The sequence below is a fragment of the Chelonoidis abingdonii genome, chromosome 4 (genome assembly GCF_003597395.2).
Source record: "Chelonoidis abingdonii isolate Lonesome George chromosome 4, CheloAbing_2.0, whole genome shotgun sequence".
In the NCBI taxonomy this organism is placed as follows: Eukaryota; Metazoa; Chordata; order Testudines; family Testudinidae; genus Chelonoidis; species Chelonoidis abingdonii.
This window is the reverse complement of record NC_133772.1, coordinates 30,068,978-30,090,607: the sequence shown is the minus strand read 5'-3', so window position 1 is coordinate 30,090,607 and position 21,630 is coordinate 30,068,978. Positions and strand designations below refer to the sequence as shown.

The following is a 21,630-nucleotide window of genomic DNA, read 5'->3' as shown; positions in this document are numbered from 1 at the left end:
ACAGGAGCATGCCAGCGAGCCGGTGCTCATGGCTCCAGCCCCACGAAGGAGGGGTGTGCTGAGGCTCGGGGACTGGGGTCTGGCCCGCGGAGACTTGCTGTGGGCTGGATTAAAAGCAGCAGCAGACCACATCCAGCCTGCAGTCCTGTGGGGCCCCACTTAGCCCGAGGCTCTGTGCTGCAACCTCTAAAGACCCTGATTATTCCAGCCCTGCTCACATCATATCACATCAGCTCCCGGGGAGATTGGCTTAGATGTCCTGAATCCCTTTACAAAGGCTGTAAGAAGGCCCAGATTGCTCTTTAAATAACCTTCCTCCCCCAGCATTCTGTGGCCAGGTAATGAGTCTGATCAGCAATATAGCTGGCAAATGTCCTATGTAATTGACAGCGTGGAGACATTTGAGCTTGACTGCTTCTCTTGGTGAAGGATCAGCAACCACTTAGATTGCAAAGGATTAATGGTTCATCCTGTATACTCAGGTTCCAGGTATAAATAGTTTATAAGTGGGTAATAGGTGTCTTACTAAATGATTAATCAATTGTTAGAGAGACAAGGTGGGTGTTAACCAACCATAGCATATGCTGCTCATATCTGTAACTTGCTTAGAGCAAGTATCAGAGAGGTAGCCGTGTTAGTCTGGATCTGTAAAAGCAGCAGAGAATCCTGTGGCACCTTATAGACTAACAGACGTTTTGGAGCGTGAGCTTTCGTGGGTGAATACCCACTTCGTCAGACGCAGTGGGTATTCACCCACGAAAGCTCACGCTCCAAAACGTCTGTTAGTCTATAAGGTGCCACAGGATTCTCTGCTGCTTTTGCTTAGAGCAGCCGTTAATCACTGAGTGATCCTTTTTAAGAGAAACAAGGTGGGTGAGGGCCAAAAAGATATTACCTCACCCACTTTGTCTTTCTAAGATCCTAGGACTGATATGGTTACAACACTGCATAATCCTTTATAAGACATTTATCAATGGAAATATCATGTAGAGTGTGACCAATGAATTTCTAGCACCTGGGGTAGTGGTAACACCAGGACTATGTCAATATAGTCCCAGAAACAGATGCATTCAGGGACTGAAACACTTATTGGAACTGAATGTTATAACTTGGGCAGCTCTGCTTAATGAGCTGAAAATAGTGCATTAATGTAACTATATAACCCAAACAATTCAGTGTGGTGCCCAGTCACTCTCTGGGGGTGGTCTGGATATGGACCTACTGAAGATCCTATTAAAGGGTCAAGCTTTTCATCTCAGGCAAGAGGGGCTCCTACTTCTAAGATCCAGAAGTTGAAGGTTCAATCTGCACTGCCAAAGCTGGGGCATTTTGTTACAAGTGGTGGCCCATGTGATTCAGTGGGTAGGTGGGGATTATGTAGCACCTTTGTGACATGTACTGCTAGTCCAGCCACAGAAGCTAGCTGGCTGCTGCTTTTCCCGCTTAATGGATACAGTCCTGTAGCTCAAGTAGCGGCAAGTGCTGCAATGCTGAAGGCCCCACATTCAGATCTTAGTGATAACCCCATGGCTTCCAAGCTGATCTCAGCAGCTGAAAGTGAAACTGCCTCTGCATTTTTTTTGCCAGCAATAAAGATGCTGACATCCAATTTTTCCTGTTATTTACACTGCCACAACCCCATCGGCTTCAAATTCTTCCCTCGGCTATACTTGTGTGCCATTCCTGCCTTCAGGGATATGGCACCAGGGTAAGTGAAGACAGAATGTGAAGACAGCAAAGCGAAGCGAAGTGAAGACAGTCCCTGCAGTTGGGACTTAGGCCTTGTCTACACTACATAGTTTTGTCAGCAGAAGTCAACTTTTATAGACAAAACAGTGGAGGTGTACACACAACAATGCTCCTCCTGCTGATTTAACTCCCTCGCTATGCTCACAAAACAAAACCCCCTTGACAAGCGGCATAGGGCTCTTCGTGATATAGTTAGAGCTATTCAGTGTCAGGATAGACAATGTGCTTGCTTATGTTGCCCTCCAGGATGTGTCCCACAATGCCCATCAGTGACCACTCTGGTCAGCAATTTGAGCTCCGCTAGCCTACAGGTATATAGGCATGCACACCCTCCACCCTTTAAAGGCCCAGGAATTTTTGAAATTTGTCTTTCTGATTGCTTGATGTGGACTGTTCACACAGCATCTTCCCAGCTGACCACGCCGGCTTGCCGCAACAGACATGCCCCCTCATGGAGAGAGAAGGCTGGGCAGTTGCAGTTTTGCTCAAGCTGTAGGAATTTTGATATCTACAGGCAGATTTCTTGTGTCCTGCAGGAGGAGAAACATGAAAGGGGCATGCAGCAGTGCCATGCTAAGATCAAGAAGCTGAGGTAGGTATATCAGAAGGCAAGGGAGGGCAACCAGCACTCTGGTGCAGCGCTGAAGACATGCCACTTCTATGAGGAGCTGCATGTCATCCACGGCAGTGACCTCACCCCCATGAGCCCCTGGATACTTCGGGGAAACTGGAGGCAGCAGCAGCACAGTCAACCCCGAGGATGAAGTGGTGAACAAAAACATGGAGCTGGAGCAGGATGTGGGACATGCGACAGGGTTATCTGGTGACAGAGCCTGTTCAGCTATGCAGTAAGGGCCTGGCAGAACAGTTTGTTAATGTACATTGGGCTGTCCCAGGAATGCTCCATAGAGATCTCTAGGAAAATTTCCTGTAGGCATTCTGCAATCCTCTGCCAAAGGTTCCTTGGCAGAGCTGCCTTTTTTCTCCCCCTGCTGTACGAAACTTTGCCATGTCAGCTGGCAATTATTTCTGCAGCGACCACAGTGGCACACAGGCAAGCAGCATACGAAGCCGGTTTGAAGCCATATATATGCAGGAGATGCACCCTTGGATCCTGGGTTACACTCAGGAGTGAAATACCCTGTGGAAAAGGGTGCCAATATTCAGAATATTCTCTCTAGGTGCATGTAGGTGACCTTCTTTGCAAACCACCAGACCCTTTGTCCCTTCTTGCCTATTGTCCCTTCCCCATTTGTCAACCTCCCCACCCCTTGCCGAACTCACCATATTTGGGTCTTTCATTGAGCTGCGTGCTAGCAAAGGGAAAGTGAAAAAGACGTGTATGAGACTTTTGTGACTCACAGCTTTGAGTGTACTCACAATACTCTCTCTGTTCATTGTTTCTTTGGCTTCTGCAGATGTGCCCTGGAGGACCAACGCCTACACACCAGTGGAGCACCTCTGTCAGATAAGGATGTGAACCAGGAGGATTAAGAAGGATATGTTTAGAGCCATTCTGCAGTCAACAGATGCAACACATAGCAAAACAAGCATGTGGAGGGAGACAATTAATGAAAAACTCAGGTCTGGCAGTCTGGAAAGGAGACAGAGGCAGAAGCGAATGATAAAGCTACTGGAGGACCAGAGAGAGATGCTCAATTTCCTCATTGTTCTGCTGTCTGAGCATATCCATGCATGACTCCCCCAGCAGCCAATTCAGAAAAGTGTTCTATGCCTTCCAAAACTCCCCCAACACATTCTTGTATATTCCGTCGCAGTACTCCTTGAAATCCACCTCTAGAGATTGGTTTCATGATGAAAGCTGGAGTTACACACAGCTGTGAGAACCTGAACAAGATACCGTTCCTCATTGCCATGTCCCCTGTTTGAAAAAAAAAAAAGATGTTTTATCCTCTAATTAGGTCTAGTCCTTTTTTTTTAAAAAAAGAGTCTTTATTTGTGTCATGCACACAGTAGCTGCTGGTCAAATTCAAAGACAGTCGTTATAGGCAGGAACATTTTCTCACTACAGTTAAAGCTCAGGAAGCAAGAATTACATTGGTCATTTAAGGTAGCAAGTAAACATTGCTTGACAGAATGTATCACATACAGACACATTACTAGTGCTTATTGTCAAAACGCTCCTTCAGAGCCTCCCTGATTTTAATAGCCCCCCTGCTCACTCCCTCTAATTGCCCTAGTATCTGGCTGCTCAAAATCAGCAGCCAGCTGATCATACCTCAGCGCTCCATCCCTGGGGAAAATGTTCCCTCTTTGCTTTTCAAATATTATGCAGTGCACAGCAGGCTACTATGACCATCAGAATATTTTCCTCATTGAGGTCTAGCTTGCCAACAAGGCAGCGCCAGCAGCCTTTTAATCTGCCAAAGGGACATTTAATGGTCATTCATCATCTGCTTAGCCCTTTGTTGAAGCAATCTTTGCTGCTGTCTAGGTTTCCAGTGTAAGGCTTCACGAGCCATGGGTGAAAGAGGTGGGAGGGGTCTCCCAGGATCACTATGGGCTTTTGCATATGCCCTATGGGAATCTTCAGCTCTGGAAAGAAAGTCCTAGCATGCAGCTTTCTATACAGTCCAGTGTTCCTAAAGATGTGTGCATCATGCACCTTCTTTGACCAACCCACATCGATGCCAGTGAAACAGGCACAGTGATCCATTAGTGCCTGCATGGCCATGGAGAAGTAGCCTTTTCATTTTATGTACTCTGTTGCAAAATGGTTTGGGGCCAAAACTGGGATACGAGTGCCATCTATCACCGCACTGCAGTCAAGGAATCGCATTTCTGTGAAGCCATCAATAATTTCCTGCACATTACCCAGAGTCACAGTCCTTTAAAGCAGGAAGCAATTATTGGCCCTGCACACTTGCATCACTGCAAGCCCCACAGTGGACTTTCCAATTCCAAATTGATTCATGACTGGCTAGTAGGAGTCTGGAGTTGCCAACTTCCCCACAGTGATTGTCTCTCACTTTTCCACTGTGAGAAAAGTTCTCATTCTGGTGTCCTCGTACTGCAGAGCAAGGAGGAGCTCTGCATACAGTTCCAGGAAAGTGGCTTTGCACATCCGAAAGGTCTGCAGGTACTGCTCATGCATCAGAACTGATGATGGGCATGTGCAGCTGCTCCGTGAATCCCAGCAGTAATTTTGAATTGTTTCTTTCCATTGCACAAAGCAGGACAGGCACTACAGATTCACATTCTGTTTCCCACTCATGTTTCAGAGTAGAAAACACCCTATCACCTTTGAGGGAACACGTTTCACAAAGCAATCACTCTATGGCTATGTTTAGATGACTTCATTTACAGTAGTGGAGCTGCTGAATCTCTTCTGGTGAAGACGTTCTAAACCAACAGAAGAGCTCTCCCATCGGCTTAATAACTCCTACCTCTGCAAGGGGCAGATTGCTATGTCTACGCTGGTGCTTAGGTTGGTATAACTTATGTGGCTCAGGGGTGTGGATTAATCACACCTCTGAGCCATGTAAGTTATATCTAAGTACTTTGTAGTGCAGCCATAACCTATATCTGACCTATCAGTCCTCACCCTCAAAGGAAATCTGCACATTGCCTTCAAAATACAAACTTGGGAGCTTGAATTCATTGCTTTGCCAGGCATTAAAAATCAGGAACTGAATAGAGACACTGGATTTATGCAGAAGTGAAAGTAAGCTGGTACTGGCCGGTGCGGAGGACCGGTAAGAAAAGAAGACTGACTGAGGGAGGGAAAGAGATGCCTGCTCCCTGCATAAGAATAGTTTAAACTTGGCTGTTCCCTGATGGTTCAGCCCCCAGGGCTAGGTTTCTGGCATCCTTGTTAATTTCACTCACAGTAGCTGGGGCGAGGGGGTCAAGGGGAGGGTGTGTTTGATCATGGTAGGGGCAGTCCTTTTCTGCCCCCAGGATGAGGGGATCTCTCCAATACTAATATACATAACAAATACAAGCATTTGGCTGCACGGCTTAAATCCAGAGCTAATAATAGCAGATGGAAGGGGAAAACTCACTGTCACAATTGGTTTCTCAGCTCCTCCCTCCCCCTTCTCCAGCCAGGCTGCAGACAAGGCTCTGCATTCCTGCCCCCACACCCCCAGCAGGGATTCTTCTCTAGGCTCTAGCTTGCAGTAGGGACACTGGCTGAGATGCCTGCTGCTGCTGCCTGCAAAAGAACAGTTTAAACTCAGCTGTTCCCTGTGCAGTTCAGTGCTCAGAGTTAGGAGCTGTTTCTGGCATCCTTGTTAATTTCACTCCCAGTTGTTATTGGGTGTGTGTGACCATGGCAGGGGCAGTTCTTTTCTGCCCCTGGGATGAGAGGATCTCCTAAACACAATCAAAATCAGGAACCATTTCCAAGTTCAAATCTACCCCATTCCCTCCCCAGCAGAGGATCATGGTTGTGATGTCCAAACTCCTTGCAGATCCTCTTTGAAATGTTACTGTTTAAAAAAAACAACACAAAAACATGGAGAACATGGTGAAGAGATGTGTCATGATAATTAGGGTTTATTTTGGGCAAAGCAATTTTGCTAAAGCAACTAAAGATTCACAGGGAAAGCAAATAACCCCCATAGACAAAACCACAAAGGGATTGGAGGGGAAAACTGAATATTCAGGGAAATTACTGTGCCTCCTTTGAAAGAAATGGTAGTTTTCATTCCAATCCACTCTCTTTCTATATTGATTTAAACACCTGAAATGTCCTTAGGGGCAGTCCTTTTCTGCCCCCAGGATGAGGGGATCTCTCCAATACTAATATACATAAGAAATCTCAGATCTCTTTTTTGTTTTGTCCTGCCTGCAGAGTGCAGACGCTGAAATTGACAGAACTTTCTCTAAATATCTTGTATATTTCATGAAGGCTATTCCAGTTGTCCTTCATTCACCCCTAAATTCCCCTCCCCCTCCCCCTCCGGCTCCCTCTCTGGCTGGCTGGCTGTAGTTTTTACCTTGGTTACTTACTCCTTGGCAGACCCAGCTCAGAGGCACCTGCTGGCTTTCTGCAGGCAGCAGCCCACAGGGGCTGGTTGCTGGGGTCGCTGCTGGTTGATGGCAGGCTGCAGCTGCATTGTTTGTGACACATTCTTACACATCCACATACATACAGTCAGAAGTGAAAGTAATCAAGTCCAGTCCGGTACAGCATACCGGCAAGAGCTAGTATGTAGTGCTGGACCATGTCGACTTCCACGGCGGGGATTGAAAGGGCTCAGAGCTCCCTGCCGCTGCGGGCAGCCCAGAGCCCTTTGAATCCCTGCTGCAGCTGGGATTTAAAGGGCTCAGAGCTCCCCACAGCTGCGGGCAGCCCAGAGCCCTTTAAATCCTGATCGAGGATCCTGCGGCTAGACTGGGGCAGGGATTTAAAGGGCTCAAAGCTCCCCGCGGCTGCGGGCAGCCCAGAGCCCTTGAATCCCGGCCACAGCTCTGGCGGCCGGGCTGGAGCAAGGATTTAAAGGGCTTTGGGCTTCACTCAGCAGCAGGAGCTCTGGGCCCTTTAAATCCCTGCCCCAGGCCCACAAAGCTCGGGGTTCCCCCTGGCAGCCAGAGCCGTGGGCCCTTTAATTTGCCTCTGAGCCCCAGGGGGCTCCCAGCCACCTCTGCAGCTGGGAGCCCCTGGTAGATTTAAAGGCTCTGAATCTCCCAGCCACAGCTGGTTCCCCAGGGCCTTTAAACCTTGAGAGGCCACGCCTCTTCAAGATGGGGCCACGCCCCCTCAGGACTCCGGCAGTACAAGTAAGTCCTGTAAGTTACTTTCACCCCTGGATTTATGGCTTATTACAACAGTCTGTAACCTATTTAATCCCCCTTTTTGTCTTATGATTGCAGAGGTGTTAGCTGGCCACTCAACCTTGAATGGTCCCTTACAATATGTGCTAATTACTTACGCTAAACAATCTATTCCACCTTGCATTTTGCTGTGACACTGGGAGTACCTTGTGGAGACCTGGAGAAGAGCTCGGTGTGACTCAGAAGCTTGTCTCTCTCACCAACAGAAGTTGGTCCAATAAAAGATATTCCCTCCCCTACCTTGTCCCTCTTTTAAGATCAAGAGATTCAAACGTGACTAGCCGGATAGAGGCACCCAAATGGAAACCTCTTAAAAGGCACTCACCCTTTGAAAATCAGGTCCCTTTAAAGAATTTCTCAAGGGGGGACACCAAAAATCAGTAGGCACTTTCAAAAATCTTGGCTGTGGCCTAGTGCACTGGATTGGGACTTCACGAAACCTGCGTTCTTTTCCCAGCTCTGGTGTGCTGGGCAACCTTGGCACGTCACTTCCCTTTGCTGTACCTCAGTTTCCCCAACTGTAAAATGGGGATAATGATACTGACCTCCTTGGTAAAGTGCTTTGAGATCTACTCATGAAGAATACTAGGTATTATTATTACTAATGGCTAGACTTGCCCTGAGGAGTTCCTTACTCTGTAAGGAGTAAGCCCAGGTACCTGAGTCCTGAGCTGTCTACGCTGGAACATGATACCTGTCTGTCTAGTGGCTGTAAAGTCAGTGATATAATCAGGCCAACATTAAGGCTGTTTACTATCACAGAGCACATATGTTGCCCTAAATCTAATTGCTTATATAACCGTACCACTCTCTTTCAAACGCCGACTTGCTGCTCAGCTGATAACACACACTGTGAGTTCTGTGGGTTTATTGTACTGATCTACTCTGCTGATTGCTACTGGCTCTCTGGTGCATTAGCCGCTGGTTCAGCAGAGCTCCCCATGGGTGTTTACAGGAGTCCGGAGCTTCCAGGATTCCTTGTTGTCATACTAAGTGAGAGCAGTTCAAAGGTCAGATCTTCAGTCAGTAGAAACAGGCATAGCTCCTTTGCAGCCATTTATATCAGCTGAGAAGCTGTGCCTATGTTTCTATATATAGCAGCTCACCTTCTGATATATCCTTGAAATCATATTTAATGCTGTAAACAGGACTCATCCCTCGAGTGTCTCTGTGGTTGGGTGCTGTGCTGCAGTCCTTTCCCTGCTCCCGGTGTCCCTGTAGGTTGTCAACCTCACCTGGTAGGATTTCAGTGGCTCAGCCCTCTGTCCAGGTCACACAGCCAAAATGAACCCCTTCCGGGGTGGCAGAGTCCAGTAAATAATCTATCTGCTCTCACCAAAGTCTTCAGCCCTGGCTCTGAACCCTTTAAATTCCTCCCTTTGCTCTGGCTTCCAAACAAGTCCTGTCCATTTCTTGGGGCTTAGGTTAGGCTTGTCCCCTGCTTCTTGGGGTTTACACTACTTTGTTGGTGGGGGAACTGTTAGAGAGCTTATTCCTTCACTCTCGCTCTTCCCTGGTCCTTCTCGCATGAACAGAGAGCAACAATACCTGAAGTCCAAAGGTGCAAATAATTTGATGTTTATTAGGGTGAACTTCCAGCAAGCTTAAATCAAATTCCTTTTCCTTATTTTAGAATCCCAACTTACTTCCTGTTTGCCCCTAATTTATATAGTAAGATTCTCAGCTATACCTTAACCATCATTCTACTAAAATTTACCTAACCAATCCTAATGTATTATAACATGATTAGCTAACCAATTATATCCCACCACCTTCATTAGTTTACACCCAGCAAAATTAATTATACAGCAGACAGAAACAATCATAGAACCAGACAGAGACCATGCAAATAAACATACAAAACAATACAGAAATGAAGATTTCACAACTACATTTACACAGACATAAGGGTTTTACAACTACATCTATACAGACATAAGGGTTCTCCAGCTGCATCTATTGATAAGTGAGTTCTTACCAGACAGAAAACTATCAAACTAAATTTCCTTTTACATGTTTTAGCCTGTTCCCTTTCTCTGGAGGTGATAGATTGAATCACCTTCCTAACAGCCCCAGATTGCCTTATTTTAATACGACTAGTTTGGAATGTGAGGATGTGACCATACATTTCCCAGTTTATGGCTGCTTAGCTGAAGAACCAGGCCTCAGACTGTCACAGTAAAAGAAGGCCATTACACAGACAGTGATTTTTGATTCTTTCTTTTATACCTCTATAACTAGCTAAATGATAAGAATACACCTAAATTCTTAAAGACCTTTGCAGATAGGCCTGAATATCTATATCCTAACACTCCACCCCTTTTTTTTTCTCTTTTTTCTTTTGGGATCCTCCTGCCCAGGTATCCCTGGAAAAGCATAGGACATATGGCGACACATTTCCGGATAGGGTCAGGCATCAAGGCGGAAGGTGTCGATATTCCATTTGTCCCACTGCCCCTTGTGTAGTCCCGTGCCCTGCACCTTCTCTCGTACGGGCGTACCATACCTAGTCCAATTAGTGTTCCAGACTTCCCAGTATAGTGGGCCCGAGAAGGTTGGGTCCAGGTTGTCTAGTGCACTGAGGTGGGGGCTTACTATATTATGTATAGGTTATAATTAGTGGCTCTTTGCTAGGGGGTTGTGGCCCCCTTAATTATTTCCATATACAACGTAACACAAATACAGTTAACAATACACCAGCTGCTATGATAATCCACAGCAACACTGAGAGTCCTGACCACTGCAGTATTGTCCAACATCCTGGCCACCACCAAAAACACTGCTTCTCCTCCTTTGATAGGGTTAAAATTTTGTCAGCGCCATCCTGTAGTGTGTATTGTGTGTCCAACTGTTGGCGTTTGCAGCAAGTTGCTCTTGTAATCTTTGTGTACTTTTGTCCATATTGTCTGTCCATTGAATATCCACAGTGAAATTTGATATTGTCCAAACCAGTTCAACTACTTGGTACAGCCTGGGGTAGTAGGTGCTGGTTTGATTGTTTACAATGATTAAGTCCACTGATTCTTTGGTGCACCATAGATCAGGTGGCAGTGAATAGAAGTTCATAATTTGGTCATATACTGGAAGGATTTTGCCTCTTGCTGTTATATTGCAGGATTGCATACATTCCCAACAGAATACACCATACCCCATATATATTACCCTTAAATGCCTCCCCTTTGCAATATGCCATTGATCCTGCTCCTCCATAGTCATAGGAGAGGGGCACATACATAGTCCTCCTCTGGATGTACAACTGCTTAATGTGATGACAGTCCAATTTACCCCATTCCACCTCCCTACACCTTGGGGCGTACCACCCATGTAATAGAGTGAAAGGACACATTAAAAAGTGCTGGTTGCACCTGCTCCCACAATGACTCCCATACATTTGCTCGTCGGGGAATATGGCCTGCCCCCTGGTCAGGTCCCTCTCTCCCTGCTAACCCAGCTATACAAGTGCAGCCAGAAATAAACCCTGGCTAATCCTCAGGTTCCTGTGGCCAGAGAGAAACATTTCCCTATTCCTCTGCTCCCAGCCAGCTTCCACGCTGCCCTGCTAAGGGCCTGAAGGTCCTTTTACCTGAGCCTGCTGGTCTCTGACTGGCTGCCACTAGTCCATGGAAGGTCACGTATCTGTAGTTTCCAAGATGTCTGCAGGAGCTCCTTTGCTGCTTCATTCCTCCCACTTCGCTGTTTCCTGGGGCAGGGTGTACCAGGACCATGAGGCCTCCTGTAGAGAGCCCTAAAGGCCAGGTGCACCCTGTCACAAACACCTTCATCTCAGTGAATAGGCTGCTAATACAACACTTACCAGCAATGCTCACCTTTGAGAAGTTTCCCTGTTGTCCTCTGGGTCAATACAGACAAATCTTTGGGGCTGGTTCCTGTGAAACACAGTCCAGAAAGGCTGGCACAGCTAGACTTCAGACTGCAAAGTCCTAGGGAGTAGCTATTCCAAAAGGCAGGTGTTATCAGAGACCACTGCCTTCTTGGGCCAGTCAATACTGGCACCATATTTGTGGTAATAGAAATAATGATAAATTCCAGAGGGGAGAAAGGCATTGGCTTTCTTTGTGCCATTCAATCCTTGGTTCTCTGCTAGAGTTGGGTGAAACTTTTCACACTAAACTACTTTTTGGTGACAAATGCAGATTTGGTAACACAAAAATAGTTTGTGAGTTCGTCAACTTTGCCATATTGTTCATTTTGGGGGAACCTCCCTCCCCAAATTTCTGAAAAAAAACCTCAACAACAAATTGTTTTTATGTTTTCTAAGTGTAACCTTTCAATGTTTTGACTTGAACCAACTTTTCATTTCAAAATTTTCTTTCATTTTGTTTTAAAAAAAATCTAAAAATGATCAAAATCTAAATGAAATGTTACAGTTTTGTGAAAACAAAACATTTTGTTCAACCCTAAATATTGCTTTTATCTTTATGATTTGTGGTTTTGATTTGATCCCAAATAAATTTTTTTCTTAACTTTTTGAAATTGCCAACAAACAGAAAATTCCATAATTCACTCAGCTCTAATGTCTATAGAGACTGGCTGCAAGGGTGTATCTCACTGCAAGATGGCACAAAATACCCAGAGATCAGGATTTAAACTTTTAAACAGGCGGTTTATTTAAAAAGTAAAATAAAAACAACCAGAAATACAACCAAACATAAAAAGATTGAGTCAGATGCAGACATTTAGGCAAGTTTCAATATATCTTAAATGTTCCTATAAGTTACCAAATTTACAACTACAAGGGTACGTCTACACTGCGTAAAAAACCCATGGCACTGTGTCTCAGAGCCCGGGTCAGCTGGCTTGGGCTCTCAGGGCTATGAAACTGCAGTGTAGATGTTCAGGCTTGGGATGGAGATCGACCTCCCCCTTTATGAGGTCTCAAAGCCCAGGCTCCAGCATGGACATCCACACTGCAATTTTATAGCCCTGCAGCCCAAGCATCACAAGGCCTAGTCAGCTGAGCCAGGCCAGCTGCAGCAATGCTTAGGCTCTTTTATTGCAGGGTAGACATATCCGAAGGATGACTGTTATAAAGGTCACCTCACACTAAAGATCCCTGATTTCCAGATGGGTTTTTTATAGCCGGAAGAAATTTCCAATGATTGCTCTTAAAGGACCTGATGCAAGGTCTATAGAAGCCAGTGGGAGACTCCACCACCCCACCCAATCCTCCCACCCAACTTTATCCTATAAGGCTTTTCTCAAAAGAAGCCAATGAACAATTAGAGAAAAATCACTCAATCACACGACAGGGGAGAAAAAAGCCATGCCCGTCTGTTTGGGGACTGGCTACACCATGAGGATAGAGAGACTGGTTATAAACCAATGGCTTCCTTCTTGCGGCAGCCAATATTTGCCTGGGAGGCAGTGACCCCTCTGTCTAGATAGGGTTATCCAGCCTTTTAGCTGTGGAGGAACCGGGAGATGAGGAATTTCTCATTATGGCCCGGGCCCTTACCCCCTGCCCTGCTCTGCAGAGCAGTTGCCAAACCCTTGGGATGGTGTGTCATAGGAGCTGAGGCCATCATAGTGGGGTTTTTGTTACCTGGTGGCCTTACCTACTAAGAACTAGGCCTCATTTTTCATGGGACACCAGGCTGGCAGATGATAATGCTTTCCAGCCACTGCTGACCTGCGGCTAGATTAGCATCAATGATCTGGAGGCTCCAAAGTCTGTGCCCTGCACCCACCCACAGTGAAGGCCTGTCTGGGTCACTGTCTGGGGCAAAATCCAGTGATGGAGAGAGAGCGGCCATAGTCACTCTGTAACCATTGGACACTGGCTACTCTGTTTCAAAGCTGTTCAAAGCAACAACACTCTGGCCATTACCCAAGTGCAGCAGACCCCTGGATCAGGACTTTCCAGGGTGTGTGGCCAGGGGCAGCCAGGTACAAATTAGAGCATCCCTCAAAGCTGTTTTAACTAGATCAGGGTCAGGATTCCAAGCTGCCACTCCCTGTTTCTGTGCTGGGTTCTGTGCTGATGGAGGGCTGAATGGGGGCCTGGGAGAGAACAGCTAGATACACAGGTGATTGTCATATGTTTGTTTGGAGGTGCTCCCGCCCCATGTTTCACTTTGGCCCCCTGCCTGCTCTCAGATCTCTCTGCCCAGGGGACACTCATGCACAGCTGACGTGCTGCCCCTTTGACAGATTCACTGACCAATTCCCCATGCAGCCTACAAGGAGCACGGGCTAGATGTTACCTCTTGGTTCAAGGTACAGCAGGCTGGGAAACATGCTTTAAAGTCTCATCTGTGGGCAACACACAGGCCTGAGCCCATCCCGGAAGATGGGGAGAGCAGGTCCCTCGGAATGCAAGATAGGGACCAGGGGTGGGAAGAACACTGGCAGTAACTGAAGGAAATCTGTCATGCAGGCAGTGGGCCAGAATTTGCTCCTCAGAGAAGGAGGAGCTGCTGCTTCTGCTCTTGGGCCGACTTCTCCTCAGGTTCTTTCTTGGGCTCCCCACTCAGACTGGTCCTTCGGATCATAGGCCACATCATTGTAAGTTGGTGGATGAGGCAATTCTGCAGTGGGCACCATGAGGTCTGCCCTGATGGTGTTGGGCACAATCAGCATGGACTGGAAAACAAGAAAATCAGCCTCTCATTGGCATCATCATCACCACCACTATCACCTGCATGCCCTCTTGGAGGAACTGAGCCAATGCCCACCGAGGTCCATGGGCATCTCTCCAATGATTCCACTGGACCATGTCCTGTTCACCAGCAGCATCCGCTACACCCACTGCCATCTTCCTGGTATCATATGAATCATAGTGGCCACCATGCCCATGTTACCCAAGCCCCACTACTGCCTCCCTGAGATATGCTCTGCTAAACAGGAATGGGGTTAAATGGAAGCAAACCTCTCGCCATGCTTCCCAGACATGGAGCTACCCAGCGACCCCGTGGGATCAAAACACTCACCTCATGGGAGTTGAGGCGGGTTGCCCGGCACCAAAAGAGTGCGGTGGCGACTGCAATGCAGAACTCCAGAATGGTGAAGATCAGCAACACGATAGAGATCCCATTCCCGGCCTGCTCGAGAACAGAAAACCACAACAGCATAGCCATTAACACAATATACTCCTGACCAGGGCTGAGGTTGCTCTGTGCTACATACAACTCACGCCCTCTCCTGCCTCGAGCTTCCCCCCACCCCAAGTCTATTCTTGAAGGCACAAAAATCCAGTTCTACTTTTTCTCCTCATCTAATGGGGTACACCAAGAATCCATTCCAGTGGGCCCCTCCAGTGTCAGCTCAGACTTTTCTATCTGCCAAGATGCTGCACCCCAAGGGCCAGATTCTTCATTGGTATAAATCAGCTTTGAATTGGCTTCAATGGAGCAACACTGATTTACAACAGCTGAGGATCTGTCCCCAGTGTCATCCTCAATCCACGTTTGCAGGGTTATAGCTGTGTGGGCCCCAGGATATGGGTGAGGCAAAATCTTTTATTGGACCAACTTCTATTGGTGAAAGAGACATGCTCTCCAGCCAGACCGAGCTCTGCTTCAGACCAACAGAAGTAGGTCCAATAAAAGAAAGATTTGGCCTCACCCACCTTGTCTCTCTCTAATCCTCAGTCCATATTATTTAGCATCTAGAATGTCCTGGGCACATCCCCTTCAGATTCTTGACTTAGATTCCTTTGTTAGTGCTGAAGTCTATCTCAGGGTTTATGCCTTGCTCAGTGCATGATGGGACAAGGACTTGGGAGTTTTGCTGGTACTGTGTGAAGATTCAGGGAGTGCAGTTTAGGATCCCACCTCAACAAAGCACTTTCATTCCAATGTTGACCTTTTTATATTTTTTTCTTTAAAAAAATATAAAAAACAACGAAGTTTGTTTTGAAATAGTCCTTTCAAAACGTTCTGTTCTGTACATGCTGAAATGGGACATTTCAACATTTTCAAAACTGCTTTCCCTCAATTTTTCTTCCTAAACAAAACATTGTCACTGCTGGCACATTTTAAATGTTTCAATTTTGACAAAAGCAGCATTTTTTGTCTAAAAAGGTGGTCACTCTCAAAATACCAACCAATGCCAATGTAATTTGTGTCATGCTCATCACCTTAGCATCTCAGCCCCTTGCCACTGTTCCCATACCTACACAGAAGGCTAGATCCTCCTCTCTCACCATCTCTCTTAGAGCAACAACAGATATCCCCAAGATGTTCATTCCAAACCAAAGATCTGTGAATAGAAAGCCGCCGGTATGATCTAGACAGTCGCTTACCATCACTAGATAGTTGTAGTAGTCATAGTTGGAATGGTACAGTCCATTTATATTCAGATCTATTATAAAAGCCACTATCCCAAGTAGTGCAAAGATGGCACTGATGACATTCATGGTCTGGCTTCCTTTCACCTGGAACATACACACAGAAGGGAGAAGGCATATTGCTAAGTGTTGATGAAATAAATAATCAGCTGGAATCTGGTTATTAACGTGCAAGTTATCTTGCAAATAACTTGAACCAATCCTCTAATCTGAAACCATGCATCTGTGTCTCCTGGCTTTGTCTGGACCGAGGGGGAAAAATCCACATTCTGGAAACCTAGCCTCTGAAGCGTTCCTGAGGGTTGACCTAGAATAGGAATCCCCAGAAATCACGAGACGATGTTCCCAGCCTGGGATCTTGCAGACCAAAGAGCTCAGTAAGATTAGATGTTAATATGGAGAATGAGAACATCCATAGCCACATTAGACAGGATTAAAATTAATTTAGACTAGGTATAAACTCTCTTACTACAGAGAACAAACCAGAATCAGCTATCTGTGGGTAGAAAGGAACTTTCAATAGGGGCAGGTTATGGGGTTTCTTGCACCTTCCTATGAAGCATCTGATATTGGCCATCACCAGAGACAGGGTTCTGGGCCAGATGGCCTTGGGTCTGATTCAGTGTGGCAGTTCCTGTGTTACTCAGGTTTGGAGGAGCATTTGAACTTTGGGTGTATAGCTGGCCCTCATGAGGTTGGTCCATAATTTGGTTATAGCTCCTCATAACATGGCTGCAGCTGTACACTGAGAACTATTATTGGTGGACAAAGGTTACGAGCCTATATTTAACTTATTGGCCCCTCTGTGTCCATCTCCCTATTGTATCCCTGTCCCTGGAATACATCTGAGATGATGGTTTTCATCATTCAGACAAACATCTCAGGACTTAAGAGTGAGGGGTTTTCTGATCTTCAGACAAACCTACTCACTGGACTGCAACATAACCTCCCTCTCCACTCCCTGAACTTTTAATGGAGGGCAAACACACACCACATGCTACAGGGGGATGCCTTGAAATATCATCAGATACTTCATGTGAACCCCATCCCTGCCCTGGAGACGCTCCTCTCCCATACCAGAAACCACACCTCCTGGGGGAGAGAAGGAATTCAGCCTCATGTTCACCTGCTGCCTAGCATTCTGCTTTCACCCTGGTTAGAGTGGAGTTAAACTAAAGCCTCCAAAGGGAAGGCAGTGCTAGGACTTACTGCGCATTCGGTCGGGCTCTTCTCGGCTCCGATAGACAGGCAACCAGAAATGATGAACTGTGTGGGGAAGGGGAAATGATCATTGGCAGGTACACCTTGTTCATGGCTGGTTGCAGGGCTGCTACTTGCCGATCAGGCATCTTTACCAGATATGGCCTAGCTACAGAACTTCATTATATACACCAGATGCATATGTTGTAAGATCCTTTAATGCACTGTCAGGAATGGCTGCTGTGAGCTTAAGTAAGGCATGTCACACACAGCGCTGCCTACTGGCAGACCAGTATAACATAGTTGACCATGCCATTACCGTCTCATAGACTTTAAGGTCAGAAGGGACCATCATGATCACCTAGTCTGACCTCCTGCATATCGCAGGCTACAGAACCTCACCCACCCACTCCTGTCATAGACCCATAACCTCTGGCTGAGTTACTGAAGTCCTCAAATCATGATTTAAAGACTTCAAGTTACAGAGAACCCACCATTTACACTAGTTTAAACCTGCAAGTGACCCATGCCCCATGCTGCAGAAGAAGGCAAAAAACCACCAGGATCTCTGCCAATCTGATTCCATGGAAAATTCCTTTCTGACCCCAAATATTAGACCCTGAGCATGTGGCCAAGACCCACCAGCCAGACACATGAGAAAGAATTATCTGTAGTAACTCAGAGCCCTCTCCACCTAGTGTCTTATCACCAGCTACTGGAGATATTTGCTGCTAGCAGTCATAGATCGGCTACATGCTATTGTAGGCAGTCTCGTCATACCATCCCCTCCATAAACTTATTAAGCTCAGTCTGGAAGCCAGTTAGGTTTTTGCCCCCACTACTCCCCTTGGAAGGCTGTTCCAGAACTTCAGTCCTCTGATGGCAAGAAACCATCCTCTAATTTCAAGCCTAAACTTGTTGATGGCCAGTTTATATCCACATGTTCTTGTGTCCACATTGGCGCTTAACTTAAATAACTCCTCTCCCTCCTTGTATTTATCCCTCTGATGTATTTATAGAGAGCAATCACATCTCCTCTCAGCCTTCATTTGGTTAGGCTAAACAAGTCAAGCTCTTTGAGTGTCCTTTCATAAGGGAGATTTTCCATTCCTCAGACTGTCCTAGTAGCCCTTCTCTGCACCTGTTCCGGTTTGAATTCATCTTTCTTAAACATGGAAGACCAGGACTGCACCTAGTACTCCAGATGAGGTCTCATCGGAGCCTTGTATATTGGGTATTAACACTTCCCTGTCTCTGCTGGAAATACCTTGCCTGATATGTCCTAGGACTGCATTAGCCTTTTTCACAGCCTCATATTATTAAGCTATGGGTCTCTTTAAACTTTGGGATAACTTCTGGTTCCCCTAAGGGATCTATCTCTGACGGAAATGAGGCAGGAACACAGACCCCTTCTCCCTGCTAGGGCAAAGAAGATGGCGAGCTCAGGAAACAGAATTCTCTTCTGCCGGAAAGCAATCAGGAATCTTTGCTCTCTGGCTGGAAGGTGGGGTTCTCTAGGTAAGTAGGGCCCTATACTTCCAGGCACAGGGCCACTAAGGCCCAGACCCTCAAAGGTAAGTGGCTGCTTGACTCCTGTGGAAATCAGTGAATTAAGTCCCTAAATAACCCTGGGGATCCAGGTCTGGGGCATGGATCATCTTTTTGTTTTGTGTCTGCACAGCACTTAGCACCATGGGGTCCTGGTCCAGGACTTGGAGCCGCAGGAGATACTCCAACATAAATAATAATAATCCATCTAATTCATCAGCATTCTGATCCTCTGTATGTGTCTCTAAAAGACATTGCAAGTGAGAGACAATACCCTCTGAGTAGGCCATGGGACAGTCATACAAACCCAGTCCTTGGTGGGTAGAGAGGAGAGAAAAATGGGCAGGTCATGGGAAGCCAGTCTGAGGTGGGCTGAGAGGGGAGAACACAGGATGGTCATGGAAAGCCAGCCCAAGAAGGGAGGAGAGGGGAGAACATGGGATGGTCATGGGAAGCCAACCCAGCCTGGATTCATTCAGTTCTATTTATGCTACTCACAGACACTCCTCCCAGGAAGGGGATCTCTCCAATCACAAAGACAGAGGTGTAAACGTTGGTGATGGTCGTCAGGACAATCCCAAAGCCAATGTGCATGAAGCCCATCATGATCTGGATGGTCTGAGAGAATGATCACAGCAATAACATGGGTCACAGTCACCCCTGCCATCACGCTGCTGACTTTACAGAGGGGTGCCCAGCAAATCTGCATTTCAAAAGCACGGTGCAAATGCAGCATGTGCTATTACAGGCCATTAAGGGCACTGTTACAGCTTATCACTGAGTAGCTTGTGCTTTTTAGCTCTGAAAGTCAAGAGTTCAGACTCTGCTGTTGACTCAAGCAGGGGTCAGTGACACAAACATAACTAACACTCCCATATTCTCCCTGTTTGATAGATGTAGAAATTGAGGCAGAGCAGTGAAGTGACCTGCTGTAGCTCTTCCACCCAGCCAAGCTGGGTTTAGTGCTCAGCAGTGGTTGACTCCTAGCCACACTGAGCTCAGGATCATAGACCAGAGCCAGATGAGAATAAGAGAAGGGGGAAGGCTAGAATTGCTGTGTGATGAGTTCTGACATCCTCAGTGGTGTCTGGGAAGAGCATCATGAAAGGTCCTGAAGGCAGGACAGTGCAAGGGCCGGATTCCTTCTTCTGCCATATTCTGGGACTGTAGGTGGTCCTCAGCATCTCCCCCTCCATGCATGGCCAGCACCCTTCCTTTTGGGGGCTGCTCTTTACCCAGCCAGAGGGGAGCCCTGCAAAAGATGCTCCCCATTGCCCCAAAGCAAAGCTCTGTAACCCCCTAGCTAGGACGCAGCTCTGCAGAAACCTCAGCCTCTGTCAGCAGGAGAATGGGCCTATGAATCTGTCATGTTTGGGAGCTGTGCTTTGCTCTGTGGAGCTCCTGGCAGGAGAGAACAGGCCCCAGCGGTCCTGTGGGGCTGCCAGCCTCTGCCCTCCCAAGCAGAGGGCGGGAGCAGGACTGGCCCTGGAAGCCAAGGAAGAGAAGAGTCCCCTCAGGTGGGCAGGCCTTGGAACCCTCCCACTATGCTTGTGCTGGCACTGGGACTCTGCTCTCCTGACACTGACCACAGCCCCTGCTGCTGCCAGTGACACGCTCACCCTGGCCAGCTTCCAATCCCACGGTTGGCAGCACCTGGGGGTGCCAGCTGGAACAGGTGTCAGCCCAGGTCTGGTTGCCCCTCCGTCTGGCTCCCCTGCTCTCTCCACCAGCTGGAGAATCAGGCTTGCAGACCCCTAAGCAAGAGGCAGGGTAACCAGACAGCAAGTGTAAAAAAACAGGACGGGGGTGGGGGGTAATCTGCCCCTATATAAGACACAGCCCCAGATATCCTGAATGTCCCTATAAAACTGGGGCATCTGGTCACCCTTGCGTGGGGGTCACCTTGCCACACAAGCGCCTTTCAAGGAAGAGCGGCCCGGGCAGGGGGCCCCCCGAGGGGCAGCTGCAGGGGGCTTTGGCTGATGGATTTCCAGCCCAGGAGGGAGCGCTATGATCCTCGTCTGACAACCCGCATAGCACAGGCCAGGAGCGGGAGGCGCCCCACCTCTCCCCGGCACTCGGAGGCGGCTCAGGCCCTGCCAGTTCCCGCACCCCCCTGCCCGGTGCAGCCCCCCGCGACACTTTTCCCTCTCAGCCACACTCACCCCCATCACTCGGTTCTTCCCCTTGGGAATCGTCTCCGCCGTGTACATCACGGCGCGTCTCCCCAGCCGTATGGTCCCCTCCGCTGGCATGGACGCCACCGGGGTGTTCGCTCCCAGCCCTTCGGGGTCCCCGGCGGCTGGACCCGAAGCTGCATCAGCCCCCCACCGCCCCGCTCCCACGCCTGGCTGAGCCTGGACCAGGAGCGCCGGCCCGGCTCCCCAGCACCAGCGCTCCTCGGTGGGAAGGAGCCGGGGCGATCCCATTGGCTGCCGCGCAGGATGAGCTCACGGAGACAGAAGTGCTGGAGGACGCGCACACAGCAAGGACAGGCACGCCGGCGGGGGGGGCGGGGGCGGAAATTCATTCACAAGCGCGAGCTCCGGCCCTGATTATGCAGGAGTAGCAACTGAGGTGGCAGCCCCAGGGTGGGGGGGACCTGCAGCTGCTGCTGCCAGCATTTCAATCCGTGCCGAGAGCTGAGGGAAGGAAACGCCAGTCCCGGGGCTGATGGAGTCGTGAGTCAGAAGGGGAGAGCGAGAATGGGAGGAATCGGCATTTACAGAGCGGACCTGAGGTTTCAGAGGAAAGTGAAAACTCTCCTTTGCAAGGAGCGAGAGCAGGGAAGTGTCTTCACGCAGAGGCCCACAGGATCCGTGGCTGACCACTGTGCTCCCTGAAGGGTTAGATGTGAGCACTCTGTTTCAATCCCTGCAAGTGGTCATGGACAATCAGACAAAGGAAAAAGCCAGCCACAGCGCTCAATGGCCTCGTGTAGCAAGGAGTCCCACAAGTCCTGGGACTGCTTCCTTTCTTTTCTTTAAAATGGCTTGGCCATTCATTTCGTCGGGTGACTCCCT

General features: G+C 48.0%; 1 protein-coding gene across 1 annotated transcript; it reads right to left on the bottom strand.

Moving 5' to 3' along the window:
* Nucleotides 1-12,174: 12,174 nt before the first annotated feature.
* LOC116816928 (membrane-spanning 4-domains subfamily A member 15-like) lies at nt 12,175-21,103 on the bottom strand. The gene is made up of 6 exons (XM_032766604.2): nt 20,773-21,103; nt 19,106-19,225; nt 17,069-17,125; nt 15,815-15,946; nt 14,502-14,612; nt 12,175-14,154 (listed from the first exon to the last, which is right to left on the bottom strand). Exons 1-6 carry the CDS (start codon nt 21,034-21,036, stop codon nt 14,017-14,019), a joined length of 822 nt encoding a protein of 273 aa, XP_032622495.1. The 5' UTR covers nt 21,037-21,103; the 3' UTR covers nt 12,175-14,016.
* Nucleotides 21,104-21,630: the final 527 nt, after the last annotated feature.

Coding starts and splice junctions, on each gene's coding strand:
- LOC116816928 (XM_032766604.2), bottom strand. CDS start 21,036: ATGGGATCGCCCCGGCTCCTTCCCACCGAGGAGCGCTGGTGCTGGGGA. Junction 17,126..19,105: donor CCTTCCTGGGAGGAGTGTCT/GTGAGTAGCATA, acceptor TTCCCCACACAG/TTCATCATTTCTGGTTGCCT. Junction 14,155..14,501: donor CCCGCCTCAACTCCCATGAG/GTGAGTGTTTTG, acceptor CTTGTTTTCCAG/TCCATGCTGATTGTGCCCAA.